The 10,788-nt window shown below is 54.0% G+C and overlaps 1 protein-coding gene across 1 annotated transcript; it reads right to left on the bottom strand.

Moving 5' to 3' along the window:
* On the bottom strand, positions 1 to 9,936 carry KCNS1 (potassium voltage-gated channel modifier subfamily S member 1). Its single transcript, XM_085313877.1, has 2 exons — positions 8,962 to 9,936; positions 1 to 587 (listed from the first exon to the last, which is right to left on the bottom strand). Exons 1-2 carry the CDS (start codon positions 9,925 to 9,927, stop codon positions 132 to 134), a joined length of 1,422 nt encoding a protein of 473 aa, XP_085170003.1. The 5' UTR covers positions 9,928 to 9,936; the 3' UTR covers positions 1 to 131.
* Positions 9,937 to 10,788: the final 852 nt, after the last annotated feature.

The following is a 10,788-nucleotide window of genomic DNA, read 5'->3' as shown; positions in this document are numbered from 1 at the left end:
GTGCGAGCGCTGCCAGGGCTTCAGCTCTCKCTGCACTCACAGTGAGCAAGCTGGTTATGAAAGAAGGGTCGTACCATGTGAACCAAGTCCTCCGCGCCTCCCGGTGCCGACGTCMGCTCTGGCTCGGGGGTTCAAGGAGCAGGGAGAATACCCTTCGTCAGGCTGTGGCGGTCTGGGCTGCCTCTGCCCAGGGAGGTTTCGCTCAGGGCCTCCGAGTCTTGGTTCTGGCTGGAGGAGTTCTCCAGGTCCTCAGGATCTTTTTTCTCACTGTTCCTCACGGCAGCCTCCAGGGCTTTCTGCTTGCGGTAGAAGTGGGAAAACTTGTTGAAGATGATGGTGATGGGCAATGCCACGACGAGGATCCCACCCAAGATGCAGCCCGAGGCTGCCAGCTTGCCAGCCACAGTGACAGGCACCACGTCGCCATATCCCACGGTTGTCATGCTGACCGTCCCCCACCACCAGCAGGCTGGGATGGTGTCGAAGCCAACGTCTTCCTCCTTCTCTGCTGTGTAGGCCACACCGGAGAAGACGGACACCCCCACAGCCAAGTAGAGCAGCAGGATCCCCACTTCCCTGTAGCTGTGCTGAAAGGCAAAGCAGGGAGAAGGTCAGCAGGGGCCAGGAACCACCGTCGGGGCCAGGAACCCAGGCTGCCGCAGCACGAACGCGAAGCAGCCCTTCCTGCACACCTCCACGGTTCCCTGRCGGTCCCTCGGGCCTTTGCGCAGCTCTGCCTCAGGCTCTCCTAGAAGCGCGGTGCACAGCCTGGTCCCTCTTTCCTATCGCAGCACCGTCCCGCAGCACCGTCCCGCTCCTGCCTGTCCTGGGACGGAAAGGGGAACTTGGAGGGGAGACGCAGCGCTGGCGTGAGCAGCGCGTTTGGCTGCAAGAGGTTGGGGCTCGTTGTAGGCGTCCAAGGAAAGCAGCGCTGTCCCCCCAGCCAGCTCCCGAGCCGGCGCTGCTCTCCCCCTCCGCGGCAAGGGCCCAGGCTGCCCCCCGTGCCGAGGCACGCGGCGGGAACCGCGGGGCTGCGGGCAGCACTGCAGGCACGGGGCGGCCGTGGCCGGGGAGGCTCAGAGCGGGACAGAGGCCGAGAGCGCCCGGGCGAGAGCTGGCTGGGACGCGGCTCGTGCTGGCCGTGGGCTCCAGACCCCCACAGGCTCTCGCAGCGGGGCGAGAACRACTGATGGGCGCGGGAGCCCCGAGCGGGGCCGGGCAGAGCAGTGGGGGGACGCCTCTGCCGAGGGACCCCAGCGGATACGGCGCGGTGGGCGCGCTGCGTGAGACCCCCCGGAGCGCGTGGGACGGCCCCGGCAACCAGCCTTTCCCCGTCACCTCCTCCTTGCAGCCATCCCTCCGCCTTCTTCACCCGGTCCCACGAGGGGAAGGAGCCCTGGGCTTCCCAGCGCAGACGCCTTTCCCCGGCCTCCAACACGGCTTCTAACCTGATCTTGGCTAATAACATTTAAACACATTTTCCTTTTATCTTGGCAGGTCCCCAGCAATCATCTAATAGGCAGCCTCTAAGTGAAGTGATTTGTATCACTTTTCTCGAGCCGCCAGCGATGTGCGAGCACGGAGAGGATGCGCGTCCTTGCTGCAGGCTCAGCTCAAGCTGTAGCCTACGTTTTAGCCCAGAGTCCCCTGCTGTCCCCACAACGCCCCGGCTTGCTTGGCCAAGGATTGCTCAGCTCAGCTCTCGTGGAGGCTTTCGCCCAGGCAGAGCTGTGCCACTCTGCAGGGAAGGCACAGGTCCCTCTCGCCAGACACCATAGCCAGGGTCCATCTAACCTTGACCTCCCCCAGGGTCCTGCTTTAGCATGTCCCCTGGATTGGCTGCAGGTACCAGAGGACACCAAGAAGCTCAGAGCTGAGGAGATCCCAGCACCACTGTATGTCCAGGTGCCCTGAGTGGGCTTGCTGCTTCACGGGCAGGCAAGGAGATGTGTCCTCTGCTGGAGAGCTGGGCTGTCAGCATGGCCCAGCATCTGCCATCCTGCTGTCCTGYCTCCTGCCCTCTGCCCTGCCCTGCCCAGGAGCCAGCTGGGTGCTGGTCTGCAGCCAGTGGCCTCCTGTCTTTCACCTCAGGGCCCATGGGTGCAGGAGCAGCCAAGGCAGCTGCAGTAGTTTCTGCTGCCAGCCCCTTTCCCAGCTCACGGGATGTTGGGGTGTAGCAGCCATGGCTTGCTGATGGCCTCACCCCATGGGGATGAGCACCTGCAGCAGGAAACCCCCTGAACTGGGACAGATCCTTTGCAGATCACTTTGAATGCAGCCCCCTGCTCCCCTCTGTACACGGGATGCTCTCCAGACTAGCTCTTTCCTGGCCCTGCACAGCCCCCACACCATGGCTTCAGTGCCCTTTTCCTGTGCTCAGGTAGGATGTGGGCTTTTAATTGCTGGCATTTCTTTATTAACATTAGAAAGGGGTTGAGCACAATYGTACTGCTGGGATTATCTGTCCATCGGGCTGAGGGCTACCTTCCTTTGCAGGAACACAGGAGGAAGCACAGACCACCACTACCTGCTTCTCCTCGGCCCCTGCTCCCCGGGACACTCTGTTGCCCATGTGCAAATTCAAGATTTCTTTTTCCTACTCAGCTGTGTGCCAGGGAGAGATGCTGTGGTCCCAGCTCAAATGTCTCCCAAATGCATAGAGCAGGTCCAGCAACAGCGCGAGAACAACAGCATCATGCGATTCACCCCAGTTGGTCGCCCAGGGAGCCCCAGAGCGTGTCCCCAGGGCATCAATCCCACGGGGTACCGTGGCAACCCCAAATGCATCTAATCTGAGCCTGTGCAGGAAGAGGCTGGAGTAAACTCTCAATTCCCTGCTTCTGACGKGGGAAATCACCAGCCAGAAATCCTCGTTGTCTCTGCCCTGACATCCTCTGTCCTGCAAATGGCTTTGCTCCGGGAACTTGGTGGGTGCTGATCCCAGATGGGCCCTTTCCTGGCCACCTCCCCTCCTGTTGCTCACCCTGGCTMTGGGCTGCTGTCCTGCGTTGCACGTCGCAGCTGGGCTGGGGCTGCGGGAGCCCTCCCGGCCCTGCTGCCCGCCTGCCCAGGCCCAGCTGGAACTGGGAGGCACCAACCAGGCAGCAGATCCCCCCCCCAGCCCAGTGCCACTGCCTGCACCCCAATGAGCTCCGCAGTGGGCAGCCTAATGAGCTCGCCAGTGGGCAGCCGAGGAAGGATGAACTGATCGATCCACAACGAAACGATGAGTGAGCGAGTAGGGGGTGGTTCTTGAGGGGAGAGGTGTTTTTTTTTCTTACKGAAACCGCTGTTTCTGAGATAATTGCATTTCCCTTCAGGTTTTGTTGCTTCTCTGTGGGATGCTCAGAGCAAAACACACCGTTCTGCCTCAGAGCTAACCTGAAATGAAGCACACCCAGCCCTCCAACCAGTCTGAAATGCTTTGGTTTGGGATCTGTTAAACAGCCTGGGGTTGCTGAGCTGCAGCTGGGTCTCAGCACCTCATCTCCCCTAGGTGCTACAGGCCTGGGCTCACGACCATGCACCCGTCCCAGCAAGCCCAACTCCAAAGGGATATGTGAGCCCAAACACCATGGAGGGGGGGAAGCCTGGGTGGGTTACAAGATACCCAAACTGCCCCTGCCATGTGGATCTGGCAGAGGCTGAAGCAGGATGGATAAATGCCAAAGTGTGCTGCAAAGTTCCTTTAAGAGTCCTTAGCTCCTCTGTTTTCAAACTGAAATATTTTTGTTGCCTTTTTTCCTTTGATATTTTTCATTTTTGAGCAAAATATAAGCACATGCTGAAAGACTGCTGTGGAAAAAAAGTTGTGGACAGATGGGGCTGGCAGCAGGTGAAGCCAGGAAGGTGATTGATGGAGGACAAGTTGGGACTGGTCAGACCATCACAGGCCAACTCTGGTGATGGAACCAAAATCAGCACCCAGATCCTGTCCCTACCACATGTCTTGCAAGATGTATGCCAAGAGCTCTGCAGTGTAGCAGAGATGGACATGGGTTAAAATCAAAATGATACCAAAATGAACTGGTGACCCCTGAGCTGAGAAACATTCAGAGAGATGGAGCTATGGGGAAGGCAGGGAAGAGGGCTGTGAAGCTGAAGGAGATGACAGGATAGACTCTGAAGCAGGGCCTTGTCCTGCCCTGCTGAACACTCCAGTGGAGAGCAATTAGCTCTACCCTACTACCCAGGACCGATGGTAAGCATTTGGTGCTGTACCATGGGAGGAGGAACCAGRCTAGTAGGCAGGAGCACTGAGCTGGGGTTTCATCCAGTCAAGTGTTTGCTGGCTGTGTCCTTTCTGTTGACCTTCTTGAARGCTACTCCCATGATTTGTCCCATGTGGGGCTGGGAGCAGAGTTATGGGCAACCACCAAGTAAACTCTACCTGAAAGCCTGCTCTTAAAGCCTYGCACACCAAGAAGAGCATCTACCATAGCCCGGCAGGGTCTGCAAGCCTCACATTTTCTAGCAAGTTCAGACTAACCATCAGCAAGTGCTAAAGGAATCCCAGTGCTGCTGATCTGGTGTGAGCCAGCRTGTCAGGCTTTCCACCCAGGAATGGTCCCGTTGCAGTTCAGTCATTTCTCTGATGTTTCTGTGCAGTGATCGCCAACTTGTGCTTCATCTTTTGGAGTAAGGAAATCAGAGCTCTGATTTCAGTCTCCTAACAGCCAAGGAATGCTTTATGGGAGACCATATTATGACTAAAAGAAATACCATTTGAGAAAAGCAAACAGCAAAGAATGTGGAGAAAAGAGCTTCCATGGTCAAGACAAGAAATAAAGGAGGTGGATTCACAGTAGAGAGTAAGAAATAATACCATTCTCCATTGTTGCCTGTGGCTGCAAATGGCCTCAAGGAGGACAGACAGCTCAAACTCACTGAGTTTCAGGTGTGTATCAGCTGGCCATGAAAGACCCACCTGGCTGGAGCTTAACAAGCATAGGTCCCCGTCTGGGAGAAGCAGGGTCAGATAACCTTATGCATTTTTAAAGAGTATCTATTACGTCCCTGGGATGTGTTGGAGGGTGAAGGAGAGGGAGAAGAGAGCAGTTTGATAGCTCCTACCACTCTGATTTACAAACAGGGGCAGGGGCAGGGCTCATGGCACACAAGAGGCTCCAGAGATCTCCTGGCTGATCTTCAGACACTGGCTGCTGCCATTTATCCTCAAAATGCATGGTTTTCTCATTGAATGAGAGGTGGGCAGCCACAGTTCTGGTTCACGTGGGCATATTGGCCCAAAAAGCAGCTGTCTACAGGGGCAGCAACCTCAGCCAAGGGCAGGTCCCTGTGAAATAGCCACYCCAATACTGGCCAACACACTGGGGCTCCCTGCTATGCAAGGTCTAGGGCTGCTTTTCCCATTCAGTGAGGGCCTTCAAGTTAGGGACTTTGATGGGTCATACACAGGCTCCTTTCCCTCCRTGGAGTGTGCCAGACATTTTCCTCCAACACAACAACAGAAAAATGCAATGAAGGGGCTCAGTTTGAGCCCTAGGCTGCTGTCTAGAGATAACTAGGTGGGGACCACGTATAGCAATGTCAAGCAGACCCCACTCTGGGGTGGCTGGTGCAGATGCAGCAAAAGCGGAATGACAGGGGACATGCAGCTCYGACTCTGCTAATTTATTTGTGTACTTAGGCCCCTATGGTGGCAGATAGCAACTTCTGTAGATCACTGTGGAGGCCTAAATTACTCAATGTCTAACACCTATTGCACAGCAGCAGGAGACATGCATCAAACCTGCACCTTGGAAGTGTAATAGCTATAACAGATGTCAGTGCACAGCAGGAGGGAAGAAGAGAGAGCAACGCTGCACGGGCAGCTCTGCGGGGCTGGGAGCTGGGGCAGGAGCTGGGGTAGAAGAGTACCAGCGGGTACTTGGGAAGCAATGCGGCTGGATGCGTTTTGCAGCAAAACCATTCCTGGAGCTGCTTGTTCCCTGGCTGCAAGACTGGAAGAATAWGTGGGAAGACTCTCATCAAATTAAATAGACCCTGGATCAAGCCCTCTGCAATTGGAAGACCATTCAGAGTTTACGATGCACAAATGGCAGAGATCCCTCTGCTAGCGTCTTCRTGGCAGGGGAACGATTACTCCACTTGCCACAGACCTCGCTCCCACTTCCTGGCTGTTAATAGGTTTTATTCCTCCACTGCTGCTTTATGCACTTGCAGGAGGAAGTAAATTACGATTAACAAGATGTTGTAATTTATGTGCCCAGTAAATCACAATGCCAAGCTGCTGCGTCAGATTTGTGTCTTCGCTTATCCCCATTTACAGCTGGCTCTGGAGTCTCCGAGAAGCAGCACTTTCTATCACGTCACTCGGTGAATCAGTGGCTCAGCAAAGGCCAGAGCTAGGACACTTCTGGATCCCCAGATCTTTTCTGCTGCTTAATAACTTGCAAATGAGCCCATCAGTCCCTGCCCTGCTGCAATGTGTCATCTACGCTTAAATGGAGCATTGAAAAGGTGCAGGGAGCCCTTCCCACATGTACAATTTTATTTAAATTCTGAAAGCAGTTTTACATGAGTCTGTCATTTGCTAAATGTTCTTCCAAGGTGTATTTTCAGAAAGAAATAGGATGCAGATAGGACTTCAGGCTTCTTTCTTTTCAAACAATCCTTCCTGGCCCATACCTGCAGCAGGTTTCGAGGATTTTGAAAGCTTTCCCACCTTTTCTGATACCTTGCGGGACTTCTAGGATAAGTCAGCAGAAGACCTTTACTGCTGCCTGTCCTCCCCTGAGCCATACCCACAGGTTGTCCCAGTAGCTCACCTATCAGAGCTGGTCTAGCTCTGGCAAATCTTGCCAACCCCAGGACATCCCTCACTGGCTTGAGCAACATGCCGCAGCAGTAAGAAATGGGGCATGACCAGTGGGATGTTAAGGACAACAGGAAGGGATTCTTCAAATACATCAGCAGMAAGAGGAGGACTGGGGAAAATGTGGGCTCACTACTGAATGGGGCGGGGGCCCTGGTGACAAGGGATACAGAGAAGGCAGAATTACTGAATGCCTTCTTTGCTTCAGTCTTCACTGCTAAGGGCAGCCCYCAWGAATCCYASAGCSTGGRVSYRAGGGAGAARGTCTGGAGAAAGGAAGACTTTCCTTTGGTCAAGAGGGATTKGGTTAGAGATCTTCTGGGCAAGCCTGACATCCACAAATCCATGGGCCTGGATGGGATGCACTCACGGGTACTGAGGGAGCTGGCGGATGTTGTTGCCAGGCTGCTTTCTATCATCTTTGAAAGGTTCTGGAGAACTGGAGAGGTGCCTGAGGACTGGGAGAAAGTCAGTGTCACTCCAGTCTTCAAAAAGGGCAAGAAGGAGGACCCAGGCAACTATAGGCCGGTCAGCCCCACCTCCATCCCTGGAAAGGTGATGGAACAGCTCATTCTGGATGTCATCTCCAAGCATATGGAGGAAAAGAAGTTGATCAGGAGTAGTCAGCATGGATTCACAAAGGGGAAATCCTGCTTAACCAACCTGATAGACTTCTAGGATGGAGTGACTGGCTGGGTAGATGAGGGAAGAGCAGTGGACGTTGTGTACCTTGACTTCAGCAAGGCTTTTGACACTGTCTCCCATATATCCTCCCAGATAAGCTCAGGAAGTGTGGGTTAGACGAGTGGACAGTGAGGTGGCTTGAGAACTGGCTGGAAGGCAGAGCTCAGAGGGTCGTCATCAGTGGCCTGGAGTCTAGTTGGAGGCCTGTGGCTAGTGGTGTCTCCCAGGGCTCAGGACTGCATCCCATCCTGTTCAACTTCTTCATCAATGACCTGGATGAGGGGACAGAGTGCCCCCTCAGCAGGTCTGCTGATGATCTCAAGCTGGGAGGAGTGGCTRACACACCTGAGGGCTGTGCTGCCATACAGAGAGACCTGGACAGGCTGGAGAGCTGGGCAGAGAGGAACCTCCTGAGGTTCAGCAAGYGCAAGTGCAGGGTCCTGCACCTAGGGAGMAATAMCCCTAGGCATCAGKACAAGYTGGGGACTGACCTGCTGGAGAGCAGCTCYGCAGAGAAGGACCTGGGAGTGCTGGTGAATGACAAGTTGACCATGAGCCAGCAATGTGCCCTTGTGGCCAGGAAGGCCAATGGTCTCCTGGGGTGCTTTAGGAAGAGTGTTGCCCGCAGGTCAAGGGAGGTGATCCTGCCCCTCTACTCAGCCCTGGGGAGGCCTCATCTCGAGTACTGTGTCCAGTTCTGGGCTCCCCAGTATGAGAGAGACATGGAGCTACTGCAGAGAGTCCAGCATAGGGCTACGAAGATGGTCAGAGGGCTGGAGCACCTGCCCTATGAGGAACGGCTGCGAGAGCTGGGCCTGTTCAGCCTGGGGAAGAGAAGACTTAGGGGGGATCTTATCAATGCGTACAAGTGCCTGAAGGGAGGGTGTCAAGGGGACGAGGACAAACTCTTTTCAGTTGTCCCGTGTGACAGGACAAGAGGCAATGGGCAGAAACTGAACCACAGGAAGTTCTGCCTGACCGTGAGGGGGAATTTCTTCCCTGCGAGAGTGACGGAGCACTGGCACAGGTTGCCCAGAGAGGTTGTGGAGTCTCCTTCCGTGGAGATATTCAAGGTCCGCCTGGATGCAACCCCGTCTAACATGTTCTAGGTGACCCTGCTTGACCTCCCCTAGGGTGGTTGGACAAGACAATCTCCAGAGGTCCCTTCCTACCTTACCTACTCTACAATTCTATGAACTCCTGTTTGCTCTTAGTCTGAGCATAAAGAAGGCTAAAGCAGTTCTCCTCATACTAGATTGGTTTAGCACACACAAACCAGCGGCCCAGCCCAGCCCACCACCCCCAGCAAGCTTGCCAGACACCACCCAGAACTTGTGGCTCACTGGCAATGGATATCTCCATGTTTCCCTGCCATCCCAGAAGCCACTTTCTTGCCCAGACACTAAAGGAGTAGATAAGGAGATTAAGAGCTAGTTTACCTTCAAGGTGGCCCCCAGCGACCTCAGTCCAGTGGAGTGCCGAGCCAGCTTGAGCACCCGGAATATCCGCATGAGCCGGAACACCTGCACAACCTTGCCCAGGTTGCCCAGCTCCGAGTCGCTGCCCATGGTCACGTCCACCAAGAGAGTGAAGTAGAACGGCAGCACTGAGACAATGTCAATCAGGTTCAGCGGGTGCTTGAAGAACTTCCTGGGGTTGGGTGAGAGCAGGAGGCGGGAAGACACTTCAAAGGTAAACCASGAGATGCAGAAGTACTCCAGTTTGTGCAGGACAGGTTCATCTAGCACATTGCCATTCTCATCCACCTCCTGGTACTCAGGCATGCTGTGGATGCACATGGTCGCTATGGAAACCAGCACYACACTGATGGACACAAAGCTGAAGAGTTTGCTGGGGATGGAGTAGCCAGGGTTCTCCATGGTGAGCCAGAGGCGTTTGCGCACGTTGCCACAGCGCAGCGTGCTGTAGCGCAGCAGGTCATGGTTGATATCGGATATTTCATCAGGAGAGGTGTCCACACTGCTGACCTCACTCTCCTCATCCCAGTTGTGGTGCCGGCTTTCCAGCTTGCGCTCGTGATAGCGGTAGCTGCAGCAGGAATCCAGGAAGAACTCATTGATGCCCCAGTACTCRATTTCCTGGCAGAAGGAGAAGACGCACAGCTCCTCCATGACGTGCAGCTTCCCCGTCTGGTAGAAGTGGAGAACGTAGAGGAAGAAGCCCGGGTTTCGGTCGAAGTAGAACTCCCTGGCACTCACATCATAGTCATCGCAGAGCTGCAGGATGGACTCCTCTGAGTCACAGGAGAGCAAGCGYCCTAGGCGGGTGTCGGGGAACTTGGAGAGGGCGCTGGAGCTGAGCCTTCTTCTCAGACCCCCCACATTGATGTTGATAACGTCCTCCTCAAAGTCGGGACCCCAGTAATTTAAGGTCTTGTTGACCATGATCAGCAGAGCGGGTTCCACCTGCAGACAACACACAGCAGAGCTGGAGAGCCTCACACCTCCGGCGCTCCCCTCGCACTGGCCACAGCCACGCTACTGGGGAAAGCTAGGGCCAAAAGCACMTGGGGGAAGGGAGGGGATTTTGTCTGCATTTTGAAAAGTGAGGACTGGGGAGAGAAGCAGCTGTGGACATTTTTTTCTTTGTTATAGAAAGAAAAAAAAACAGATTTTTCCAGGTCAAAGTTTTCCCTCCCTTTTTTAACTCCTAAAGTTTCTTCCTTTGTAGACCACAAATGGACTAAGAAAGGCCATTTACTGCTCCTCCAGCATCTTATCTACAAGGGCCTCCTTGTTCGAATGGATAATTAGTCACTGGAGAGAGGATTTATCCCCCAAAGAACCTCCCCCGTTGAACAAACAGATCTTGTGCTGCCCAGTGCTCATCAAATCTGCCAAAGAGCTTTGTAGCCTACCTACCAACGCTGCTAATTAGCCCTGTTGAAAAAGTCCTAGATGGTACCATCTACCCATTAGCAACGGCAGTTTTGCCAAATCAAAGTGTTTTCACAGAAGGTGTCAGTTTTAGGGAGAATTTCAGAGGAAGAAGTGTCAAAACACTTCATCTGGCTGCTTTGTTTCATCTTGTGTGTTCTATCATGTAAAATATTAAGATTATTTTTACAATATTGAAATATAACAAAAACATGATTCAGAATCATTGATGAGTGAGTTAAAAAAATGTACATTACTAGGGGAGAAAAAAAATCAAAGTTTTGATTTCTCGCCTGTTTCAGGATTTTAAAAGTATCAGGACATTGGAGTTTTCCATGCAAATTCCATCTTCCAATGTGAAATAACCAT

Source organism: Rhea americana, unplaced genomic scaffold (assembly GCF_003343005.1).
Source record: "Rhea americana isolate MKP2758 unplaced genomic scaffold, rheAme1 scaffold_4, whole genome shotgun sequence".
Taxonomy (NCBI): Eukaryota; Metazoa; Chordata; class Aves; order Rheiformes; family Rheidae; genus Rhea; species Rhea americana.
Note: the sequence above shows the minus strand (reverse complement) of the source record. Positions and strands in the feature narration are given on the sequence as shown.